This window comes from Hyla sarda, chromosome 3 (genome assembly GCF_029499605.1).
Source record: "Hyla sarda isolate aHylSar1 chromosome 3, aHylSar1.hap1, whole genome shotgun sequence".
NCBI lineage: Eukaryota > Metazoa > Chordata > Amphibia > Anura > Hylidae > Hyla > Hyla sarda.
Genome location: NC_079191.1, coordinates 240,111,994 through 240,139,290, shown reverse-complemented (window position 1 = coordinate 240,139,290; position 27,297 = coordinate 240,111,994). Strand labels below are relative to the sequence as shown.

Below are 27,297 nucleotides of genomic sequence, written 5' to 3'. Positions count from 1 at the left end.
TAGCCACTTGCCATCTCTTAATAAGACGGTAATAACCCTTTAACGCGACAGAAGCAGTGGCAAAGCAATTTACAGATTGGAACCAGATCAAAGAATATATTGTGCAGTATGGATACAGCCCAGGTTGGATTTCCTCTTTAAACAAATTTAGGGTACATGTAAAAAGTTACCATTTTTGTGTTATACGTTAGCAAAACAGTGTGCTGATGTATACTGCTGCATAACTGTCCCTGACCCATTCGGTTCAGTAGACCATACATAGTCTAATAATGACTTTGTTTGCTCAATTTTTAAGCATTTTTTTTTTTGTTTGCATTATTTCTGTAGCTATGTTCACACAATGTAATTTTGGCTTGAAAATTTTGCACAATTTCTCGGCGCAAACAGTCTGATAAGCTCACATTCCGTAATGTGTTAAGAAATGCGTTTCGAGGCCTTTATTAGCCTCTTTCTCAATGTTAAAATGGCATGCAAACAGTAAAAACAGTCTGCTGATAAGGCTAAAAGCGTGCTAAAAGTCAAATGATTGACAACTATCTCATGTAAGTGCTCTTGCTGGAAGCGCAGGAGAGTGACGTACAATGTAAACAGTATTCAAGATGCTCCGGGTATTGCACAAGTAAATAAATATACATAGAAGTGTTGCAGCATGTATCCAGGTCTCTTACCTCAGCGGCACCTAGGGACATGCAAGGGAACGTCATGATAGTTTGTTCCGTGACTCGCACAGAGTTTACTGTCCTCGGCCGCTGTCACCGGCGGTATGAGGCCGGCGGTGAGCATATTAGTTCACTAGAAGGGGGATATTGCTAAGGACACTATAACTTGGACATGCCTGCAGTGAGAATAAATGGCTTTTTGTGGATATGCAGAAATGCTCAGGATATTCTCTGCATTTATGTGTATAGAGACTGTTTGGGTATGTAGCTACATCAGTGAATCTGGTGCCAGAGGGGGAGTGAAATCAATAATACAATCGGGTGAGTAGGTATAGCATGTAAAATATATGTGCATAACGCTATAATGTCAAGGAATAAAAAAAAGAAAATGAGACTGATGAAATACATAAATGAATGGAATTAAATAAAGTAAGCAAATTATATATTACTTGATGAAAATTATATGGAAGAAAGGAGAGTGAATGACACAGGAAATGGCAATTAGAATTTTGTCAGTGACAGATGCATATGTATTTATCAATAGTGCCAAGATAATACAAAGGGGTAGTATCTACATTGCTTGACACGGAAGATGATGTAAAAACATTTTATATGGATGCACATGAGTCTTGAAAACACACTATGGGAGAGATTTATCAAAACTTGTGCAAAGAAAAAGCTGCTCAGTTGCCCATAGCAACCAATAAGATCACTTCTTTCATTTTGCAGAGGCCTTGTTAAAAATGAAAGAAGCAACCTGATTGGTTGCTATGGGCAACTGGGCAAATTTTCCTCTGCACAGGTTTTGATAAATCTCCCTCATTATGTTTTCCAATTCTTCATTCAAACCAAATGGATATAGCGTGTTCATTTTAATGATCCAAAATCACTCATGCCTCTTCAGACTTCCAAAGCGGTCCTGTGCATTTACAGGTATCTGTTCAAGAGCTGTCACTTTAAATGCTGTAAAGTTGTTGTTATGAAACTCAGTGGCATGGCGTGATACGCCGTGTTTTATGAATCCATGGAGTACATTATGGCGGTGGTTATTCATGCTGGTCCTTAGTTGCTGCATCGTTCTACCGATGTACTGCAACTTGCAATCACATTCGATCAAATAGATGACATAGGTAGATGAACAGCACAACCTAGTACTGATGTTGAAGCTTTCTCCTGTGCTGTTATTTGTGTACGCAGTTTCTCGATGGTTTATGTTCATGCATAATTTGCATGTTCTTATTCCACATCTGTAGCAACCAGGTTTTTCTTTTCCACAATATCCAGAATTAAAATGAGTGTTTTGATGTTGTTGTTATTGTTTTTTCCTTCAATCAACTGGGTGCAATGATGCTTTTTGCCGTCCTAGCACGTCTATTGGTGAGCCTCAGTTTTTCAGGTATTAATTTATTTAAAATTGGATCCAATAATAGGATATGCCAATGTTTTTCTATTGTTTCTCTAATTTTCAAATGTCCAGCTGAATAGTTGGTGATAAAGTTGTATCTGAATTCATTATTCTCTGGTTGTTCCTGATCTTCCTATTTTCATCCATCTCTTTTTTTCTTAATCCCGGTTTGGTTCTTTAGAGCCCACGTAACACCCCTTCCCGCTACATGACGTATGCATACGTCATGAGCGGGCTCCCACGATAGAACGTGTCGGTCCCGGCGGCCATCAACGGCCGGGGACCGCGGCTAATACTGGACATCACCGATCGCGGTGATGCCCGGTATTAACCCTTCAGACGCTGCGATCAAAGTTGATCGCCGCATCTAAAGTGAAAATAAACTTTGCCGGTTAACTCATTCGAGCTGAACAGCTGGAGGGTCCCTACCTGCCTCCTCACTGTCCGATCGCCGAATGACTGCTCCGTGCCTTAGATCCAGGCAGGAGCAGTCGAGCGGTGATAACACTGATCAATGCCCGGCTGTTGCCAGGCAGTCATCTGTGTAGAAGATCAGTGTGTGCAATGTTATAGACCCTTATGGGAGGTATAACACTGCAAAAAAAGTGTTAATAACCCCTTAACGAACACGAACGTAAATGTACGTCCTGGTTTGGCAGGACTTCCCGCACCAGGACGTACATTTACGTCCTGTGTATGACCGCGAGCATCGGAACGGTGCTCGTGTCATACAAGGCAGGTTCCGGCTGCTAGTAGCAGCCGGGGACCCGCCAGTAATGGCCGACATCCGCAATCACGCGGATGTCCGCCATTAACCCCTCAGATGCCGTGATCAATACAGATCATCCAGCATGGTCCCCTCACCTGGCTCCGGCCATCTCTGGGGGTCTTCTGCTCTGGTCTGAGATCGAGCAGACCAGAGCAGAAGAATACCGATAATACGGATGAGTGCTGTGTCCTATACATAGCACTGAACAGTATTAGCAATCAAACGATTGCTATAGATAGTCCCCTATGGGGACGTAAAAAGTGTAAAATTAAAATGAAATTAAAATGAAATTAAAATGAAATGAAAAATCCCCTCCCCCAATAAAAATTTTTCCCATTTTACCCCCAAAAAGCATAAAATGTTTGGTATCGCCGCGTGCGTAAATGTCCGTACTATCAAAACATAATGTTAATTATCCCGTACAGTGAATGGCGTAAATGTAAAAAATTTAAAAAGTCCAAAAATGCAGCTTTTTTGTCACATTTTATAAAAAAAAAATTTATAAAAAATTATCTAAAAGTTTTATATATGCAAATGTGGTATCGATAAAAAATACAGATGACAGCGAAAAAATGAGCCCTCATACCGCCTTATATATGGAAAAATGAAAAAGTTATAGGTGGTCAAAATAGTGCGATTTTAGATTAAGGATTTTGTACAAAAAGTTTTTTTTTTTAAGCGGTACAAAAATATTAAAGTATCTAGCCATGGGTATCATTTTAATCGTATTGACCCACAGAATAAAGAACAGATGTCATTTTTACCGTAAAGTGTATAGTGTGAAAACAAAACCCTCTAAAATGCGCAGAATTGTGGTTTTCATAAAAATTTCCTACCTAAACATTTTTTTTGGGGGGGGGGGGGGGGGGGTTTGCCGTACATTTTATGACAAAATGAGAGGTTTCATTACAAAGTACAATTGGTCACGCAAAAAAAAAGCCCCTATATGGGTTTGTAGATGGAAATACATGGGGCTTTGTAAACACACATGGCCCCTGACTTCCATTCCAAAAAATTCTCTTTCCAAAAGCTCAATGGCGCTCCTCCTCTTCTGAGCATTGTAGTGCGCCAGCAGAGCACTTGATGTCCACACATGGGGTATTTCCATACTCAGAAGAAATGGAGTTAAAAATTTTGGGGACAATTTTCTCCTATTACCTCTTGTAAAAATGAAAAATTTGGGGAAAAACCTGCATTTTTGTGAATTTTTTTTTGTTTTTTTATTTACACATCCAACTTTAACAAAAAGTCATCAAACACCTGTGAGGTGTTAAGGCTCACTGTACCCCTTGTTACGTTCCTTGAGGGGTGTATTTTCCAAAATAGTATGCCATGTGTTTTTTTTTTTTTTTTTTTGCTGTTCTGGCACCATAGGGGCTTCCTAAATGCGACATGCCCCCCCAAAACCATTTCAGCAAAATTTGCTTTCCAAAAGCAAATTGTGACTCCTTCTCTTCTGAGAATTGTAGTTCGCCCGCAGAGCATTTTATGTCCTAACATGGGGTATTTCCATACTCAGAAGAGAGGGGGTTACAAATTTTGGGGGACATTTTCTCCCCTTACCCTTTGTAAAAATTGTAAATTTGGTAAAAAAAACTTCACTTAAGTGAAATTTTTTTTTCCATTTACACATACAACTTTAACGTCAAACACCTGTGGGGTGTTAAGGTTCACTGGACCCCTTGTTATGTTCCTTGAGGGGTGTAGTTTCCAAAATGGTATGCCATGTCGGGGGTTTTCTGCTGTTCTGGCACCATAGGGGCTTCCTAAATGTGACATGCCCTCCAAAAAACCATTTCAGAAAAACTCACTCTCCAAAATCCCATTGTCGCTCCTTCCCTTCTGAGCCCTCTACTACGCCCGCCGAACACTTGACATACACATATGAGGTATTTCCATACTTGAGAGAAATTGGGTTACAAATCTTGAGAGGATTTTTCTCCTTTTACCCCTTGTAAAAATTCAAAAACTGGGTCTACAAGAACATGCTAGTGTAAAAAATGAAGATTTAGAATTTTCTCCTTCACTTTGCTGCTATTCCTGTGAAACACCTAAAGGGTTAACACACTTTCTGAATGTAATTTTGGATACTTTGAGGGGTGCAGTTTTTATAATGGGGTCATTTATGGGGTATTTCTAATATGAAGGTCCTTCAAATCCACTTCAAAACTGAACTGGTCCCTGAAAAATTCAGATTTTGAAAATTTTTTGAAAAATTTGAAAATTGCTGCTGAACTTTGAAGCCCTCTGGTGTCTTCCAAAAGTAAAAACATGTGCAAAAAACGCTCTGGTCCTTAAGGTGAAAATGAGCTTGGTCCTTAAGGGGTTAAAGTGACAGCTTTTGAACAAATACCCATAAATGCACAGGACCGCTTTGAAAGTCTTAAGAGGCGTGAGTCATTTTGGATCTTTACAATGAACACGCCATATCCATTTGGTTTGAACGAAGAATTGGGAAACATATAGGCCCTTATTTAAGAATGGAGTGTAGATTTCTTTGTGGGTTTTAACCCCTTAAGGACGCAGCCCTTTTTCACCTTAAGGACTGAGCCCTTTTTCGCAATTCTGACCACCGTCGCTTTACGAATTAATAACTCGAAAACGCTTTTACAGAATATTCTTATTCTGAGGTTGTTTTTTCGTGACATATTCTGCTTTATTTTGGTGGTGAATTTTTGGCTTTACTTGCATCCTTTTTTGATGAAAAATCCCAAAATTTTATGAAAATTTAGAAAATTTGGTATTTTTCTAACTTTGAAGCTCTCTACTTGTAAGGAAAATGGATATTCCCAATAAATTAGATTTTTATTCACAATTATAATATGTCCACTTTATGTTGGCTTCATAAAATGGACATATTTTAGCTTTTTGAAAAAATTTGAGGGCATCAAAGTAGAGCAGCAATTTTCAAAAATTTCGTAAAAATTGCTAAATCTGAAGGGACAGATGTCACAGAACTACAACTCCCAGCATGCCTGGGCAGTCTAGGCATGCTGAGAGTTGTAGTTTGGCAACATCTGGAGGGCTACCGTTTGGGCACCACTGTAACAGTGGTCTCCAAATTGTGACCCTCCAGATGTTGCTAAACTACAACTCCCAGCATGCCCAGACAGCCTTTGGCTGTCTGGGCATGCTGGGAGTTGCAGTTTGGCCTTCCTAGTGGTTGCCACAGTAAAGATCACTTTCCTTTCACTTTCATTCCCCCCCCCCATGTGGTTCCCCTACAGGTGCCTGTCTCCAGCGACAATCGGGGGTCCCCAGGCATCTTCTCCTCCAGGTACTGGCCTCCATCTTCTCCCCACATTCCCCACGACATCCAGGGGTGGGCAGAACAGGGGGTTGCCATGGCAACCCACTGTCCTGCGCTGCCATTGGTCAGAATCAGTTCTGACCAATGGCAGGGAATAGGAGTTGATCGCAGCACTGCGACCTCGCTCCTAGCCCTCAGGATGATCGGGGCTGTCACTGACAGCTCCGACCATCCCCATTTTCCAGGTGATCGGGTCACCAGAGAGCCGATCATCCCGGAAAGGCAGAAAATCGAATGTCTGAATTGACATGCGATTTTCCGCGATCGCCGACATGGGGGGGTCTCAGGACCCCCTGGGCGATGTGCCGGGATGCCTGCTGAATGATTTCAGCAGGCATCCTGGTCCGGTCCCCAAGCGGCTAGCGGCGGGGACCGGAATTCCCACGGGCATATGCATACGCCCAACGTCCTTAAGGACTCGGGATGCAGGGCGTATGCCTGAAGAGGTTAATTCCCTACAATTTATTTTCCATGGTATTTACTAAGGTTTCCCTACATTTTCCACTTTCCCTACACTTTGCTTTTTTTTACACATGCTCTGATCTGTGGGGTTTTCCTCAGCTTAAATCCACCACATTTTAAGTGGAAACCTTAGTAAATATGTTGTTTTTTTGTGAAAATGTCGGGAACATGCCCCTTTTATGAGACCATGTCCCATTTTCCCAGCAGCCACGCCCCTTGTTCGGGTTTTCTTAGCAAAATGGAGAGTTAGTAAGTTTTTTTCAATTCTGGCGCAATTTCTGGCGCAGACAGAATTTGGGGCGCAATGCAACAGAATCTGGCGCACAACCCGACAAAACATGTCGGGTTTGCAATAGTAAATGAGGGCCATAGTGTGTTTTCAAGACTCATGTGCATCCATATAATACATATATAAAAACATTTTTTTTTTTTTACATATATTTTAATTTCTGTATTTTATTTCTTTATATTTACTCAACATGCGCTTACTAAGTCGATATCATGTACTGTGTCAAGCAATGTAGATACTACCCCTTTGTATTAGCTTGGCACTATTGACAAATACATATGCATCTGTCACTGACCAAATTCAAATTGCCATTTCCATTTCTTCCATATAATTTTCTTACTTTATTTCATTCCATTAATTTATGTATTTCATCCATCTCATTTTCCTTTTTTATTCCTTGACATTATAGCAATATGCACATATATTTTACATGCTATACCTACTCACCCGATTGTATTATTGATTTTACTCCCCTTGGGCACCAGATTCACTGATGTAGCTACATATCCTGAGTATCTCTGCATGTCCATGAAAAGCCATTTATTCACATTGTGTGCATGTGCAAGTTATAGCGTCCTTAGCAACATCCCCCTTCTAGTGAACTATAACGCTCACCGCCGGCCTCATACACACACCTGCGCGCTGCTTGTTTAAACCTCCGCTGACAGCGGCCGAGGACAGTAAACTCTGTGCGAGTCACGGAACAAACTATCATGACAGTTGCTCGTTCCCTTGCACGGCGCTAGGTGCCACTGAGGTAAGGGACCTGGATACATGCTGCAATAATGTATATTTATTTACATGTATATATATTTACATGCAATACCCGGAGCATCTTGAATACTGTTTACATTGTACGTCACTCTCCTGCGTTTCCGGCAGGAGCACTGACATCAGATACTTGTCAATCATTTGACTTTTTAGCACCCTTTTAACCTTAAAAACACACTGTTTTTACTGTTTGCATGCCATTTTATCATTGAGAAAGAGGCTAGTAAAGGCCTTGAAATGAGTTTGCATTGGCACTTCAATAAATGGACTATCTTTCCACATGTTACGGAATGTGAGTTTATCAGACAGTTTGCTCTACGAAACCCATGACATTTTTTCCTCCCTCCAATGATGTCTCTACATTCGGCTGAGGACCTCTGACAGCCAAAACCCGGGTGGCTGCGCTGACTTTGCACGTTGTTATAGGAGGTTGTGTCTTTCACACAACCACAAAAGGTGAGCGAGATTGCCCCTATCCTTCATTTAATATTGAAGGGCACTTTGACGCCATCAAGACTACTATCCCATGAGAAGCTCTGCTTTGTTTTTTCCAGATACGCCTATCCACGGTAAATTATATTGAATTGGAATTTCGCTGTCCCATTCACCTGGCATAATGTCTGCAGCCGAAATTCTGCATTCTGGATTCTGCAAAAACACTGAACTTCTTAATAGTTTTTTGCAGAATTCTGTGCAGAGCCCCATTAAAGTAAATGAATAGGACTCTAAATTCAGGCCAGGATTTGTGTGTTGAGTGCAAAGACATTCTGCAGGAATGCTGCAAAACTGCAAAAAGTCCACAGCCAGCTTTGCAGAACAGAATTTGAGCGGAATCACAGAAATTCTGCCATGTGAACTAAGTTTGATTTCATACAGAAATACAATATATTCTCAGAAATTGATTAAATGTAGTCAATATCAGACTATGATGTTCCATTAGCTCAATAGATTCAGCGCAGGTACCCTGTGATACATGTCGGCATTCCACTTTTCCGGTTTACTGTTGTATAACACAGAAATAGTGACACGGGCGCAGTAGGGAGCCTACTCTAGTGACGTTCATCGTTCATCCACAGCGTGAAATAAGCTGTGGATGCGCTACGTGTGATCCTACCCTATCTCTCTATTTTTCTTGCACAGTAGCTTCACAGATGACAGATTCCTTCACTTGTTTAACAAAACATAAAAGTATACATTTACATTACTTGTACTATAACATTGGGTTTGTTTCTTTTTTGTTTTGTTCTTCTGTTGTAGCTGACATGGGCTTTGCTCGATTATTCAATTCTCCTTTGAAACCACTAGCAGATCTGGATCCAGTTGTGGTTACATTTTGGTACAGAGCTCCAGAGTTGCTGCTTGGTGCAAGACATTATACTAAAGCTATAGGTAAGTAATTTAAAAGTTACATAAAAACTAAACATACTACCCTATTGATTTTCTAGTCACTTTTAGGTATTTATTTGTAAATTAAACTAGGGATTTATTTGTAAGTGAAAAATTATCTGTCAAAAATACTGGGGTATATATTCTTTTTGAACCAATACAGTATCTCACACTTAGGGGTGTACTCACTTTTGTTGCCAAGGTTTAGACATAAAAGGAAAACTGTCAGCTTGTTCACCCACACTAAAACCAATACTCTGGGTTATAGTGTGGATAACAGGATTCCAACGAAGGGTCACTTAAATATGTCCAGTAGCTACTGAGATATGTCCCCCAGAAGATCCTCTGCTAAATTCAGTGAATCACGTGCAGGGGGCGGGGCTTCACTGGCTGAATTTACTTATTGATTGTTTGTGACTCCATGTCCTAGTTGAGTCCTGAAGCCCTGCCCCCGGCAAAGCCCCGCCCCTGTGCACGATTCGCTGAATTCAGCAGAGGATCTTCTGGGGAACATATCTCAGGACCTACTGGACATACTTAAGTAAGTGACCCCTCGTTGGACTCTGTTCACCCACACTATAACCCAGTGTATTGGGTTTAGTGTGGGTGAACAGGCTGACAGTTTTCCTCTAGGGTAGGTTCACACGTACAGGATCCTGCGCAGATTCTATAGCTGTGTGTTGAGTTATTTTGATGGGATAGCACTGTTAAAGGAGAACTCCAGTCAAATTAAATTGCCTTTATATACCTGCACATGTTAAAGTTATATAACTTTGCAATGTACAAGTGTAATCTCTGCTGAACATAGCTTTTCCTTCAGGTAGGAAGTCTTAGCACACAAGATGACTGACACGTCACTTTGCAACATCACTCTCCCTTCTCCTCAGCTGATCTCAGAGAGCCGAGAGCGCTTAAGTGTGCGGTGTGTGATTGTCCCTGATTGGCACATCTCCCTCATCTCCCTTCACTTCTTCTCTAACCATGTCACCTGCTAAGCTCTCTTAAAGCAGCCCCTCCCTGCAGCTCACATAGGTAACAAGCACAGGGTCTGATGGTATGTATAGTTTTTTTTGCAGATGTCAGCTGGATTTTTAAAGGCTGTTTATGGGGTCTATGGAGGTCCAAATTTAAAACAAATCAGCTGGGATGCCTTGTGGAGTCATGGTGAGCATATATATATATATATATATATATATATATATATATATATATATGATGTCCCAGTTCGGGATATAATCCCGTACAGTACTTAGGCCCTGTCAGGTTGAGTCCCTCTGTTTCCTAGGGGCTCTCCTGCAGTGCCCCCCCCCCCCCCATTGTGTTATCTGTATATAAGGTGTATTATGTATAAAGGACCTTTTAAGGACCATTGAGTTAGTCACATGATAATGTGGTCACATGTTCAATTGATATGTTTGTTACCCAGAGAGCACCAGCTAACCATGTGTCTTGCATCTTGACCTAGGGGCTCCTTGCTCAGCCCCCCTTTATAAGGAAGGGAGGAGCTGCAATCTGCCTCTTTGATCATTCCTTGCTTCTTTCTGCTGAGGTCAAGTCCAGTCAAGACATCTCAGAGTCAGTGTCCAGCACACCTGGAGGCCTCAAGCCTAACCTACAGCTACATGCCAGTAAGTCAAGTCATCTCTGTCTGCTGTCACTACCTTCAGTCAAGTAGTTAAGTGAAGTCTATTATAGTCAGCGTGGCTGAGCTAAATTCTGTCAAACTCACTGCAAGTCCCAGCAAGCTGCGAGGTCCCCTGTGTTACTGGTGACCTCTCTGGGATCCTGGCCTAGCTGTAAAGACTGTTACCATCTGTCTACCTTAGTAAAGCAACCGTTAACCCTAACCTGGTCTTGGACTATTATCACCCTGCCTAACCTAGGTATAGCGGAACTACCTTCGGATGGTTACTTAGCAAAACCACACCCCTAGCATCACGAACATTTAGGGGTTAATAACATCTGCCCCTGGGCTATAACATCTGCCCCATTCACCTTACATCGCACCCCCCACGACGCACCACAAAACTTTGGCGGCACGAACAGGATACGGGTGTGTGCCTTAGCCATAAAGCCACAAGTCCTCCCCCCTAGTCTGAATTATAAAGTAGTGGGGGAGATGAAAGAAAGACTCTGCCCCATCAGTCGCCTCTTCAGTGTGCGAAGAGGAACTAAGATCCGCCTCCTGTTACCAGGGGACCGGAAGTCAGTGCTGCACTGATGACGTCCTTCCGGCCAGCAGCCATTTTACCGGAGCCCTTTGCAGAAGGGACTACAACAGGAAGTCCCATGTGCGCAGCCGTGTTGGAGCATCTGGCTCCGCAAATTCTGGCCGAATACCCGCTGCAGTGCAGACTCTTTAGACACCAACGATTGCAAGTAAGTCTCCGGTACCGGTGGTGAGTCACATTAACCCCTTAGTGCCCAGCAGTGTTCCTGGCTTCTTGCCATTATGTGGGGAGCGCCACCCTGGGTATCTCAGCCCAGTCAGACTAAGCCACTGCAGCATATTGCCAAGCATCTTAAAGGGCCAGCACACCCAAATCATCTTAGAGAGACAGCGCACTCAATTCCTCTTAAAGCGATAGCGCACTCAATTCCTCTTATAGAGACAGCACAACTTTTCACAGATCTTGCTGACCGGTTCCAACGGATGTCCCTCGATTTTGCTACCGGAGGACGATGACTGGCCAGCAACCCCGGAAGGGGAAAGTCCCAAGTCATCTGAGAGTGTGCCCTGGCCTACTCCTAGGAGCAAGGAGGTTTGGCCTAGTCAGCGGGAACCAACGGAAGTGCCTCGGCCTACTCCTACAATGGAGACCCCATCACCCTGAGGGATTTCAAAGAGAAGATCCAGAGTTTGTTTGTCTTTTACTCTCTCTCCTAATCAACAGGTGCAATTGCTCACAGGACAACTCCAGGGGCCAGCATTATAAGAAGTCTGCACCTGGCCCGCCTTCGAGAAGGTGAATGTAGAGCAGATCTTTGAAGGCTTGTACCAGGTATTTGAGTCTCATTCTCCATCAGAGGTACGTCTCCAGCTGTATGAAAGGCGACAAAAGCCAGGTGAGACCTTGAGAGCTTATGCCGTGGCCTTGCATAATGCCCTAGAGACAGTCCAAAAATTAGATAGTATAACTCCTGAGCAGGGCAACAAGGTGTTAATGGACAAATTTATGGATGGGGTTCTTAAAAAGTGAGAATGTTAGCAGTCCAAAATCCCAACATACCATTCCCAGCTTTCAAGAAACTGGCTATACAAGTGATTGAGTCCAGGACTGAGTTAGAGGAAGTTTGTACACCTCTTTCACCCATTCAAGAGCCACTAGGGGCGGTAGCCAGACCTATAACACCACCATCACCTGTCTCCGCCTCAGTGTCATCTACTTTGCCAGTTACCGTAGTCCAAGCAACTTTGTCAGTCACAACAGATTCAGACCTACAGTGCATTAAAGACATTGCACAATTGACTAAGGTTATCCAGGAGCTCGGCACCCGGCCTGCAAGAAGTCTTGTCACAGTTACCAATGGGAGAGTTCCAGTCCGACTAGTCGGTCTGTTCGGTGTGGCTACAGTATTACCAAAATCCGGTCGCCAAGTTGTATCTTTTAGAGTCAAGTGACATCTTATCAGATGGCAAGGTGGCCCGGCAACGGACAGCTCAAGCAACTCCGGGTTCTGCTGAAAGTTTTACTGAGCCCTGGTGGGCACAACTTCAAGTGGAAAAAACTATGTAGGTGCCATAAAATATAACTTTTAATTGGATGATATTAAAATACACCAAAATAATAAAGGGTAGTGTATGTAATGTGATGCCAACCCAAAACATAAATATACAGGGAAGGGGGGAGCACAAGATGCAGCTCCCCTAACTCACATATAGATCCTTATCTCTGTACACCAAGATAACACCAATATCAACCCCTTTTTATATATATATACCCAACGCGTTTCTGTTCTATCAGAACTTTATCAGGCGTAATCTGGAAGGCACAGGTATTATACCACAAAAAACAGTATAGATGACCGATGTCAGACTAGGTCAATTATAACAAATAACCCCTTGCAGGCATGATAACCTGTTAATAGACAATACCAATATACCAGGGGGTACCAGAGAGCTCTTCATACACCATATAGCTCATAGGGATGAGCTCAGGTTATACAAAAGGGCCATCTAGCTGCTGCGGGATCAGATGTGGGGTGCCAGGTAAACTCTGCAGTGGCATAGTGCCCGTACAATGCCGGGGAGGGGTTGATATTGGTGTTATCTTGGTGTACAGAGATAAGGATATATATGTGAGTTAGGGGAGCTGCATCTTGTGTTCCCGCCTCCCCTTTATATTTATGTTTTGGGTTGGCTTCACATTACATACACTACCCTTTATTATTTTGGTGTATTTTAATATCATCCAATTAAAAGTAATATTTTATGGCACCTACTTAGTTTTTTGCACTTCTGAGTCCATAGGTTATTTTCATCTGGTTTCATATGACTCCTAATACATACGAGTACTCATACAACTTCAAGTGGGAGACAAAACAACTCTGAGAGATCAAGTCAATGGGGTCATCAATGTCACCAAGAGGTACCAAGAAGCTTTCAGTAAACATACTACAGACTTTGAATGTATGTCCATGATCCAGCACCATATTCTGACAGGCAACAGCCCACCTATAAAAGAAAGACACTGCCCGGTCACGCCAGGCATGTACCAAACTGTCAAGAACATGCTGGTCAACATGAAGGACGCGGACATCATTCAAGAAAGTCAGAGTCCCTGAGCGGCGCCCCTTGTCTTAGTCAAAAAGAAGGATGGGATCATTCGTTTCTGTGTTGACTACAGGAAACTGAATGATGTCAGACATAATGACGCTTATCCCCTTCCAAGGATCGAAGAGTCATTCACCGCCCTTGGGTCGGCCGCCTACTTCTCCACCTTGGACTTAACCAGTGGGTATTGGCAAGTGCCTATGGCTGTAGAAGACCGAGAGAAGACAGCCTTCGTGACCCTCATGGGATTATTTGAGTTCAAGAGTATGCCGTTCGGCCTGTGCAATGCCCCAGCTACTATCCAGCAACTGATGGAGCGATGCCTGGGCCATCTAAACTTCCAGAGTGTCCTGTTGTACCTCAATGATGTCATTGTGTACTCCAAGTCCTACCAGGAGCGCTTTAGTCATCTGTCGGACATCTTCCAAGTTTTGATCAAACATGGATTGAAGATTAAAGGTGTACTCTGGTGGGACAGCTCCCAGACCCTCACAGCTGGCATCAGTATACAGTTGGAACGGCTGAGTGTAGTCTGGATACACCAGGATGGGAGGTTCTGTCAACAGGTGTTTCAGGGCTTGGAATGCTGTCTCTTGCCCCTTGGCCCATTCCATAGGTAGTTTTCCACTGTAGTAGTTTGCCGTGCCCCCTAAGAGAGCTGTGAGGGGTTCTGCAATCTGGGCGAAACGAGGAATGAAACGGCAGTAGTAGCTTGCAAATCCTAGGAAGCTCCAGACATCTTTCATTGTGCGCAGGGTAGGCCAGTTTTTGACAATCTCCACCTTCTCGGGATTAGGCTGAACTACCTCGGCGCTGAAAAAATGACCCAGGTAGTTTACATGAGGTTTAAACAGATGGCACTTGGATGGCTTAAAGGGGTACTCCAGTGGAAAACTTTTTTTTTTTTTTTTAAATCAACTGGTGCCAGAAAGTTAGGTAGTTTTCCACTGTAGTAGTTTGCCGTGCCCCGTAAGAGAGCTGTGAGGGGTTCTGCAATCTGGGCGAAGCGAGGAATGAAATGGCGGTAGTAGCTGGTAAATCCTAGGAAGCACTTGGATGGCTTAAAGGGGTACTCCAGTGGAAAACTTTTTTTTTTTTTTTAAATCAAATCAGTTAAACAGATTTGTAAATTACTTCTATTAAAAAATCTTAATCCTTCCACTACTTATTAGCTGCTGAATACTACAGAGGAAATTCTTTTCTTTTTGGAACACAGTGCTCTCTGCTGACATCACAAGCACAGTGCTCTCTGCTGACATCTCTGTCCATTTTAGGAACTGTCCAGAGCAGCATATGTTTGCTATGGGGATTTTCTCCTACTCTGGACAGTTCTTAAAATGGACAGAGATGTCAGCAGAGAGCTCTGTGTTCCAAAAAGTGAAGAATTTCCTCTGTATTATTCAGCAGCTAATAAGTATTGGAAGGATTAAGATTTTTTAATAGAAGTAATTTACAAATCTGTTTAACTTTCTGGCACCAGTTGATTTAAAAAAAAAAGTTTTCCACTGGAGTACCCCTTTGAGCCATCCAAGTGCCATCTGTTTAAACCTCAGGTAAACTACCTGGGTAATTTTTTCAACGCCGAGGTAGTTCAGCCTAATCCCGAGAAGGTGGAGATTGTCAAAATCTGGCCTTCCCTGCGCACAATGAAAGATATCTGGAGCTTCCTAGGATTTGCCAGCTACTACCTCCATTTCATTCCTCGCTTCGCCCAGATTGCAGAACCCCTCACAGCTCTTACGGGGCACGGCAAACTACTACAGTGGAAAACTACCTAACTTTCTGGCACCAGTTGATTTAAAAAAAAAAAGTTTTCCACTAGAGTACCCCTTTAAGCCATCTGTTTAAACCTCATGTAAACTACCTGGGTCATTTTTTTTCAGCGCTGAGGTAGTTCAGCCTAATCCCGAGAAGGTGGAGATTGTAAAAAACTGGCCTACCCTGCGCACAATGAAAGATGCTTCCTAGGATTTGCTAGCTACTACCGCCGTTTCATTCCTCACTCCGCCCAGATTGCAGAACCCCTCACAGCTCTCTTACGGGGCACGGCAAACTACTACAGTGGAAAACTACCTATGGAATGGGCCAAGGGGCAAGAGACAGCATTCCAAGCCCTGAAACACCTGTTGACAGAACCTCCCATCCTGGTGTATCCAGACTACACTCAGCTGTTCCGACTGTATACTGATGCCAGCTTTGAGGGTCTGGGAGCTCTCCCATGTCCAGGAAAGGCAATCTACAAAGAGCAGAGAATCTGCATCGTAATCTGCGAGGAGCAGAGAAGAACGATGCCAATTACAGTTCCTTCAAGCTGAAACTCCTTGCCCTCGTATGGGCCGTGACTGAGAAGTTTAAAGACTACTTAGCTGCCACACCCTTCACTGTCTACACGGATAATAACCCATTGGCCCACATGATCACCGCCAAACTGTATGCCAGTGAGCAGTGTTGGGCTTCCAGGTTGGCCAATTACAACTTCACCATCAAGTACAGAAGCGGCAAGTCGAATGTCAACGCCGATCTCGATTGGCCCCCGGCGAAGAACCACCTGTCAAAAATGAGTGGGAAGACGTGGAGATGCCCCCATTCTACCAGAGGTTTGTGAGTCAGAATACTGCGACCACTCTTGAAAAGGGTGAACCCAGGTCGGAGAAGACCAAGGAAGACCTATACACCTGGAAGACTCTGCAAGTTCTGCGGAAGTTACCGAGGACCCACAAACTGGACTCCATCTGGGAAACGGAGCCTTACACTGTAATGGCCGGACTCAGATGTGTATGTAATCCATAAGCCAGGGTACGAGCCGCAAGTCATCCATCGTAACAGAATCTAGCTATGTCACAAAGAAGACCTGCCTGGGTCCCCTGTACCTTCACCACCAACAGTCAGACCTGCGAGGGAGTACGTGCCCAGACAGGGAATTCACCCATGCTTGGATGTCCCCATGTTCTCTCCCAACCAACCTGCAATCTTCGGTATCATGCCATCTCAGGGGCTGATGCAACCAACTCTTGTCACCTCACCAGCTCAAGTCCTGTCACAGTTGGCACCAGTCTATACTCCAGTCTCCAGACCAACTGCCTCACCCATGTCTATGCCCACAAGTCCAGGTCCTGCCAGTTCAGACTCGCTACCTACTTCAGCCTTAGATGAGGGAGAGCCTGTTGCAGTTCCAATCAAGTCAAGAGCTCCCGAAGAAGTGGGCGTTCCTGAGTCCCAAGAGATGGTGCTGCATAGGTCATAACGGTCCACGCAAGGTCAAATACCAGCCAGATATAAAGATTAATGTTTAGTATAGTCAACAGTAACTGCGCATTCGTTTACCACAAAGTCATAAGTACATATAGTGTACACACATTTCATGTACAGTAGGACTGTAACACACAACTACACAGTCCACAAAAATGTCATATGTCTCAAATGTCAAATGTGATATTTCTTGTGCTCAGGATACTTTGCTGGCCAGAAGGTATTCCTGATACTCACAAAAGCACGTAATAAAAGTCAAAGGTAACAAAATGTCAAATATTATCCAAAAATATGTCTAGCATAAGAAAATGTCTAGCATAAAAATAACTAGTGTTCTGGGGAGAAGTGTGTAATGCCAAGGGACCCCAGTAGCCAAGACATTGGGCAGAAAGCCTCAGGCAACCCAATCCGCCAATGTTATGTCATAGATAAAGTGTTGTGCTTAGTCAAATGTCATAAAATGCATAGTCATAGTCTATCAGTTGTGTTATCACATAGGTACGATTTAAGGACTATGTATAGAAATGACAACATTCTTATGACTGTCAGATCACCCAAAAAAAAAACGGTTATATGTTGCTAAGTATCTCATCCTGATCATGTACATGTAATGTTTATGTGTCTATGACCAATATTTCTCTTAGAAATCACTTTATTTACTTGGAGTTATTGCAAAGTGAAAGTGCTTTTCATTTACAGCAGGGGGGCGGGTCCTCACTGTGATGACCACTCCCCCCTCCCTCACTGCTCTGGGAGCGGTAACCCTTTCTGGTTTTTTGCCATTCACACACACACACACACACACACTGTGAGCCTACAGCTTTTGCAAAACTACAGCTCCCAGCATGCCCACACATCTTATGAGTTGTAGTTTTGCAACAGCATATGATTGGTAAAACTGATTTTCAGCAGTGTTGCTGCAGGATGTGTTCCTCCACTTGTTGCAAAACCACAACTCCCAGCATGCCCACACATCATTTGGCTGTGCAGGCAGGCTGGGAGTTGTAGTTTTGCAACAGCTGGAAGCATATGATTGTAGTCCCCCTGTAAAACACACACATTCACTATATATATATATATATATATATATATATATATATGTGCAGGGATACTTACTTTTTAAACAAAGAAATCCTCCATTCAGTCTTCTGCCTCCTGCTCAGTCACGGCAGCAGTGTGCTTCTGCCCCTCCCCCCTTCTCTTCACACAGCAGACAGTGAGGGAGCCTGTGCTTCTGCCCCCCCCCCCACCCTTCTAACCACAAGAAGGGGGGGTAGTTTTTTGACTGTTTTTTTCAGTATGGAATACTGAACATTTTTTAATGAAAGCAATTGCAAAACCTATTGGTTTTGCATGCTTTACAACATATCAAAAGTTTTTATATCTGACAGTGCCCATTTAATCTCCAATAATCCTTGTTCTTCTTTGTGCAAATTCATCAGAGCATGTATGGCCATTGATACAAAGACTCTGTTGCATTATCAGTTTTCATTAAAACAGCCTGGAATTGGACGTTAATTGCAATGCCCCAGAACTGCATTCGGCCCCATGGCCGCTTTGTGACCCAAAGCCCAACAGGACTGTCGTCTAGGGCGCCTTCTGTTAAGTAGGGAGGTTTGTGATGTCCCCGTACGGGATATAATCCCAAACAGTACTTAGGCTTTGTCAGGTTGAGTCCCTCTGTTTCCTAGGGGCTCTCCTGCAGTGCCCCCCCCCCATTGTGTTATCTGTATATAAGGTGTATTATGTATAAAGGACCTTTTAAGGACCATTGAGTTAGTCACATGATAATGTGGTCACATGTTCAATTGATATGTTTTTTACCCAGAGAGCACCAGCTAACCAGGTGACTTGCAGCTTGACCTATGGGCTCCTTGCTCAGCCCCCCTTTATAAGGAAGGGAGGAGCTGCAATCTGCCTCTTTGATCATTCCTTGCTTCTTTCTGCAGAGGTCAAGTCCAGTCCAGACGTCTCAGAGTCAGTGTCCAGCACACCTGGAGGCCTCAAGCCTAACCTACAGCCATATGCCAGTAAGTCAAGTCATCTCTGTCTGCTGTCACTACCTTCAGTCAAGTAGTCAAGTGAAGTCTATTATAGTCAGCGTGGCTGAGCTAAATTCTGTCAAACTCACTGCAAGTCCCAGCAAGCTGCGAGGTCCCCTGTGTTACTGGCCACTTCTCTGGGATCCTGGCCTAGCTGTAAAGACTGTTACCATCTGTCTACCTCAGTAAAGCTACTGTTAACCCTAACCTGGTCTTGGACTATTATCACCATGCCTAACCTAGGGATAGTGGAGCTACCTTCGGGTGGTTACTTAGGACAACCACACCCTGGTGTCACGAACATTTAGGGTTTAATAACACCTGCCCCTGGGCTGCAACATCTGCCCCATTCATCTTACATCGCACCCCCATGGCGCACCACACACACACACACACACATATATATATATATATATATATTCATATATATAGACACACATATATTTATCCTTTGTGGCTGGATATCTCCTTTAAACACTGTTTTACAGGCTGTGCACTAAGACTGTCATTTGTTCAGTGTTGTCACGTGGAAAGATATAATAAAATATTTACCAAAACTGTGAGGGGTATACTCACTTATAGGAGATACTGTATATTCTTCAGTGACCCAATGGCTTAGATGGCTCAGAGCCATTAAACAGGAATTAAACAGTTACAGCAGTGCCAGATGGTAGTTTGTTGTTTTTATTCAGAATATAAATGTAAACCACATACATTAGATCATGATGACCTAGTATAAAATGTAATTCACCAATATACATAATGCTGTATCAGTGAAAATAGGAACTGATAGAACAGGAAGCAGGGTGGAAGTACCACAGGTTTTTGACCTTTTGATTAAGTTTTTTTTACAGTATCATTATTTTAGACAAATATAACTACAACATAATAAAACAATATCATCAGCAATAACACTTCACAAAACATAAAACCATTCAACATGTCTCTAAAATGTCATTAATGGCTATGGTCAGCAACATTTAAGTCAGTGACTGAACAACCAAGGCTGGCATTTGTGTTTCCATTTGCTTTACACCAAACATGTTGTTTGCAAATACTACAGAGAAAAATCCATTAGGACCTAAATGTCTTATATATTATAAAAAGTATTACCAGTATTACAATTTAGTTTTGCAACCTGTTTACAATATACAATCCATTTTAAAAGAATTCGAACTTATGGATTGTCACTGACTTCTCCTAAATGTTCCCAGGTGAGAACCGTATTGTGGATCAGAGCTTTTCTCACATGTAGACCATATTGTGTTACTATTGGTCAGATAAGGCAAAATTTATGTTATGTCGGTCTTTCTGATTTTCTGTTTTATCGTAGAAACAAAAATTAAATAAATAACGTCAGTTGTCACATGACTTCATAATTTTGCTAGAAAAAAATAGTGCAGCATGTTGTGCTTTTTTTCTGACAGAGGCTATCAAGTGCAGTGTAATTACAAAGTTGCTCAAGGTTGAATGTTCCCTTTAAAGTGAATGTAATTCCTAGATTTTTATTTATTAATTTTTTTACCAATTAGAGCCAAATAGAGTCCCCCAGATATAGACACGATAGACTTACTCATACCCTATTCACATAAATGGGAGAAGTTTCTGAGGATGATCTGTGACCTGTGTAGAGGTTATTCAACAGAGAAGGGAGGCTGACTGCTGAGTTTCAGGTTTTGTGAATGGTGTGTTACTTATCTACTGGTGTCATACTTCACTATAATCCTCTGTGTGATGATAAGGAAGACACTCCAGAACGTGATCTGTGCACTATCCTATTTATAGATGATGGCTGGACCAGTATACATATAAAGCACTTTTGGGTCAGCCCCACGCCTTATAAATTTGAAGCTCTTGTAAAAAGGGATTGTTTTCTTGTTTTCAATGGGTTTCTGCTGCACCATGCATCTGCCTGTTGTGGCGGACATATCGCAAATCGCAAAAAGTGTGAAACAAAGCATATACAATACAAAAGAGTGAGATACTGGCAAAAGACAATCAACAACAAAAACAGTAATATAAAACAAGGGGATATAAAAATGGAAGGGGTAAGAGAGGGGAAACCTGATTACCAGATATAAAGCCAAATATAAGCTAGAAAAAAGACTGTACATTATATAGTAAAAGGTACAAAATTACAGTAAAGCATAGGGCATATGGTGTAATAGGACATATTGTGTGAATAAGACAAAGACAACCAAGGATGACAGACTTTGTGAAATAGTTTAATGGAGTCTTATTGAAAAGCCAACTGTTTTTCGGAAATCATTATAGAATTTATACAGGCTATAACTACAGAGAAAGAGAAAACCAGTGACCGCCATATGGAAGCTATGTAAATACCAGCAGCCAATAAAATAAATTGTGCTAATTTTATTGGAGCAAAATATATATCAGGGGGTTTGTCCCCTAAAAGGCAAACCTCTGGGTGTTACGGGCACCGAACATGGGTGAGATCTGAAATCAAACTATTTTCCTCTAGAACACAATGAAGAGACCGTAGGGAATATAGAATGCAGATGGGTAGGTACATATTACATCCTATTCGAAATCTTAATTACTGTCTTCACAAGAGGGACTTGTGAGCAACTTCACTTGGTCAATTGTTGGCAATAGGCTAGCCATTTCAGTACTGACAATTTTGTGGAGCAGAGCTTTGCTCACATGTAGACCATATTGTGTTACTATTGATCATATAAGGTTATATTTGTGTTGTCGGTCTTTCTGATTTTCTGTTTTGTCGTAGGAACAAAAAAAAGCAAAATAACGCCAGTTGTTACATGTTGTCACACATTGCTAGAAAAAAATTGTGCAGCATGTTGTGTACCTACTGATCTACATTTTATATTCCCTAAGGTCTCTTCATTGTGTTCTAGAGGAAAATAGTTTGATTTCAGATCTCACCCATGTTTGGTACTGGCAATTTAAACCCCAAGCAGTCTTCCTACTGTGTCATGAAAGGCAATTTACTGTTCGATCTTGACTGATTACATATAAAACAGAAGAAGAGACTATATAAGGCATGAGCTTCAAATGGTGTAGGAGCAATTTGGCAACTGGAGCAAGTAACTGACATTAAATAGGAGAAGACTTGGTCATTCTATAAGATTCAATGAAGGGCGGGGAAATCCGAGAATGAACAAGATATTGGAAAATTAGCTTTTTCCCAACCAAGTCTTTCAAAGTGTGCAATTTCAATGATGTCCACCGAGAAAAGTCTGCAGGATTCAATTCAGGAGGGAATGAGGGATTAAGAAAGAGAGGTGTAGCTGGAGAATACGGAGACTGTAATGATTGCCTAAATTGCTCTGAGTGTCATAGAAGAAGAGAGTAGCAAGATTTTAGAGCAGAAGGAGGGAAATAAGAGGAGATAGAAGAGGGGAGACAGACCAGTATAGGGATGGTGCAGAACAAATACAAGAGGCAGGGTAGTAGTTTAGAGCATTAAGGTTCTGAATATGAGATGTATTGAACTTCAGACCTGAGACTAAAGAGAAACTGTCTAAGAAAGAAAAAAGGTTAGTTAAATAGATCAGAGGAAAATTGAGAGCAAGCAAGAGATCATCAGCACAGAGATTAGTTTTAAAGTAAGAAGAGGCAATCTGGACTTCTCTGACATCCGGGTGGGCATATATGAGGGTCGCCAGGTGTTCCACAGGTAATGCAATAAGTGCCCTTGCGTCCTGGTATGCCGTTGTGTACCTGTACGCCCTCGGCGTTTCCGTTCACCACTGGTAATTGGGCGGTAAACAGAAAGAGATGCCTGCTGAAATCGTTCATCAGGCATTCCGTGACAACGCCTTGGGGGGTCCTGAGACCCACGAAGCACGACTTTTCCGGGCCAATTGGGTCTCCGATGACCCGGAAAAACAGGGTGATTGGTGCTGTCCGAGACAGCACCTATCAACCTTGCCCAGCAGGAGTGAGGTAGCATGGGTGCCACCTCACAATCGATGTGATTGGGGAGTTGGGACGACCAACCAATCATGACTCCTGCCGTGCGGTGATTGGCGGTGTCGCGGCAGCGGGGGTCCCATACCAGGTTTGGTGGGTGGCGGGGATCCCATGGCAGGCAGCAGAGGCAGTGATGGTGGCGGTGGAGGGATACAGCAGGAGGTGAGGTCTTTGTGCCTCCTGCTGTTGCAAAGCTACAACTCCCAGCATGCACAGCCTAAAGGCATGCTGGGAGTTGTAGTTATGCAACAGCTGGAGGCACACCACTACAACTCCCAGCATTCCCTTTGGCTGTCCATGCATGCTGGGAGTTGTAGTTATGCAACAGTAGCTGTTGCATTATTACAACTCTCAGCATGCACAGATAGCCAAAGGTCATGCTGAGAGGTGTAATTGTGTGCCCCCAGCTGTTGCATAACTACAACTCCCAGCATGCCCTTTGGCTGTCAGAGCAGGGAGTTGTAGTTTTGTAACATCTGGAGGCACACTGATTGGGAAACACTAAGTTAGGGTCTGTTACCTAACTCAGTGTTTCCCCACCAGTGTGCCTCCAACTGTGAGAAAACTACAACTCCCAGTATGCCCGGTCTGTCAGTGCATCCTGGGAGTTGTACTTTTGCAACAGCTGGAGGTTTGCGCACCCCATCCCCATGTGAATGTACAGGGTACATTCACATAGGCAGGGTTTTACAGTGAGTTTCCCCCTGGGAGTTCAAGCTGTGGCAATTTTTTTTTACCACAGCTCAAACTCCCTGCAGGAAACTAGCTGTAAACCACACCCATGTGGATGTACCCTAAAAACACTACACTACACAAAATAAAGAGTAAAACACTACATATATACACACCCTTACACAGTTAACACCCCCCCCCCCCATAAAAATTAAAGATGTGTCATAGAGCACTGTTTCCAAAACAAAGCCACCAGCTGTTGCAAAACAACAACTCCCAGCATTGCCAGGCATTGACTGTCCAGGCATGCTGGGAGTTTTGCAACAGTTGGAGGCACTTTGTTTGGAAAACACTGCTGTAGGGTATATTTGGTAGCGGAGGCAAACTTGAGGCCAAGCTTGCATCCTGGTCCGCCCTTATGCAGATCTCTAATTTAGGCCTCAAATGCACAGGGATCAGGAAAAAGCATATATATTAAACACCTCTCCACTGTATTCATAGAGGAAAATGAAACACTAGGTAAAATACAGCAAGATAAGGTAAACTCCCCAATACATGTCACCTGTCTAACCCAGGAAGTACAGTGCCGCCTACAAAAAATCAAAATAGACAAATCACCAGGTCCAGATGGCATTCATCTTCGTGTTCTAAAGGAATTAAGTAATGCAATAGACAGACCCCTATTTTTTATATTCAAGGACAGGGTCTGTTCCCCAGGATTGAAACATAGCAAATGTGGTGCCAATATTTAAAAAGGGATCAAAAGGTGACCCCGGGAATTATAGGCCTGTATGTTTAACTTCCGTTGTATGTAAATTGTTTGAGGGTTTTCTAAGAGAAGCTATTTTGGAGTATCTTGATAAAAATAAATGACCCCATATCAGCATGGATTTATGAGGGATTGGTCCTGTCTAACCTGATCAGCTTTTATGAGGAGGTGAGCTCCAGACTGGACCAATGGGAATTACTGGATGTCGTATATCTTGATTTTCCCAAAGATTTTGATACGGTGCCACATAAAAGGTTAGTATATAAAATGAGAAGGATTTGACTGTGGGAGAATGTGTGTAAGAGCGTAAGTAATTGGCTCAGTGATAGGAAACAGGGTGGTTATTAATGGTACTTATTCTGATTGGGTGACTATTAGTAGTAGAGTACCACAGGGGTCAGTCTTGGGTCCTATTCTGTTTAATATATTCAATAATGACCTTGTAGAGGGATTGTATAGTAAAGTAGCAATCTTTGTAGATGATACTAAACTCTGTAAAGTGGTCAACACAATAGAGGACAGTGCACTGTTACAAATGGATCTGGATAGGTCTGAGGTTTGGGCTGGGAAGTGGCAGATGAGGTTCAACATTGATAAATGTAAGGTTATGCACATGGGGAGGAAAAGTCCAGGCTGGGATTATGTATTAAATGGGAACAAACTGGGGACAACTGACGTTAAAAAAGGACTTAGGGGTCTAGTTAACAGTAAATTTAGCTGTAGTGACCAGTGTCGGGCAGCTGCTGCCAAGGCAAATAAAATCATGGGGGGCATCAATAGACAAGGAAATAATTCTACCACTGTACAAATCACTAGTCAGACCACACATAGAATACTGTGTAAAGTACTAGGCACCAGTGTACAAGAAAGACAGTGGAGCTGAAGAGGGTTCAAATACGGACAACCAGATTAAGGGGGATGGGAGGACTACAGTACCCAGAAAGATTATCAAAATAAGCATTATTTAGTTTAGAAAAAAGACAGCTTAGGGGAGACCTAATAATTATGTATAAATATATTAGGGGACAATACAGAGATCTCTCCCATGATCTGTTTATACCCAGGACTGTATCTATGACAAGGGGGCATCCTCTATGCTTAGAAGAAAGAAGGTTTCTACACCAGCACAGACGGGGGTTCTTTACTGTAAGAGCAGTGAGACTGGTCATGGTGAACTCTGTAAAAGAGTTCAAAAGTGGCCTGGATGCATTTTTACGAGAATAATAACATTACAAGTTATGGATACTAGACTTATAAGGACAGAAGGTTGATCCAGGGATTTATTCTGACTGCCATATTTGAGTCGAGAAGGAATTTTTACCTCTAGTAAGAGGGTTTTTTGCCTTCCTCTGGATCAACTCAGTAGGGACTCATTAGGGATATAGGTTGAACTTGATGGACTCTGGTCTTTTTTCAACCTTATGAACAATGTTACTATGGCGCTCTCTCACTCTAGAACCCTGTCGTATTTTAAGGCAACAGTTTAGTGACACATATGGGGTATTTCTGTACTCGGGAGAAATTGTGTTACAAATTTTGAGGGACTTTTTCTTCTTATACCCCTTATGAAAATGAAAACTTGGGGGCTACACCAGCATGTTAGTGTAAAAAAGATATATATTTTTTTTTATATACTAACATGCTGGTGTTGCCCCATACTTTTCATTTTCACAAGAGGTAAAAGGAGAAAAGGACCCCCAAAATATGTAACACACTTTCTCCCAAATACGGAATTACCCGATATGTGGTAAAGGGCTCTGCGGGCACATCATGTACATTTGAGGCCTAAATTGGTGATTTTCATTGGAATGGCTTAAAAAAAAAAACACCTACATGTGACCTTATTATGGAAACTACACCCCCCCCCCCCAAAGAATGTAACAAGGGGTACAATGAGCATGTACACCCCACAGGTGTCTGAAAGATTTATGAAACCGTCACCCGAGAAAATGAAAAATTTAATTTTTCATTTTCACTTCCAAATTTAACGAAAAGTTGTCTAACACTAGTGGGGTGTAAATGCTCACTGAACCCCTTGTTATGTTCCTTGAGGGGTGTAGTTTCTGAAATAGTGTGCCATGTGTTTTTTTTTTTGCTGTTCTGGCACCCTGGGGGCTTCCTAAATCTGACATGCCCCCCAAAAACCATTTCAGTAAAATTCGCTCTCCAGAAGCCAAATTTTGCTCCCTCTCTTCTGAGCCTTGTAGTGTGCCCACAAAACACTTGACGTCCACATATGGGGTATTTCTATCCTCAGAAGAAATGGGGTTACAAAATTTGGGGGGGGGGGGCATTTTCTCCTAATACCCCTATCACCAGCATTTTAATGAAAAAAAAATTTAATTTTCATTTTCATGTCCAACTTTAACAAAAAACACCTGTGAGGTTTTAAGGCTCACTGTATCCCTTGTTATGATCCTTGAGGGCTGTAGTTTCCCAAATAGTGTGCCATGTGTTTGTTGCTGTTCTGGCACCCTGGGGCTTCCTAAATGTGACATGCAAGGGATACAGTGAGCCTTAACACCCCACAGGTGTTTGACGACTTTTCGGTAAAGTCGGATGTGTAAATGAAATATTTTCATTTTTTCCAAAAATGCATTTTTCCCCCAAATCTACCATTTTTACAACAGGTAATAGGAGAAAATGCCCCCAAAAGTTGGAAATGCCCCATGTGTGGACGTAAACTGCTCTGTGAGCGCACTACAATGCTCAGAAGGGGAGGAGCCACATTTGGCTTTTTTAAAGCAAATTTTGCTGAAATGGTTTTTGGGGGGCATGTCGCATTT

At 42.6% G+C, this 27,297-nt stretch overlaps 1 protein-coding gene across 7 annotated transcripts in view; it reads left to right on the top strand.

Moving 5' to 3' along the window:
* Nucleotides 1–27,297, top strand: part of CDK19 (cyclin dependent kinase 19) — a 438,492-nt gene that overhangs the window by 249,714 nt on the left and 161,481 nt on the right. For 5 of the 7 annotated variants that reach the window (XM_056566331.1, XM_056566326.1, XM_056566328.1 and 2 more), the window contains 2 exons: nucleotides 8,923–9,054; nucleotides 19,024–19,104. In XM_056566331.1, the coding sequence (XP_056422306.1) occupies nucleotides 8,923–9,054; nucleotides 19,024–19,104 (213 nt within the window). The remainder of the gene's footprint in view (nucleotides 1–8,922; nucleotides 9,055–19,023; nucleotides 19,105–27,297) is intronic. The other 2 variants (XM_056566332.1, XM_056566329.1) reach the window with 1 other exon arrangement.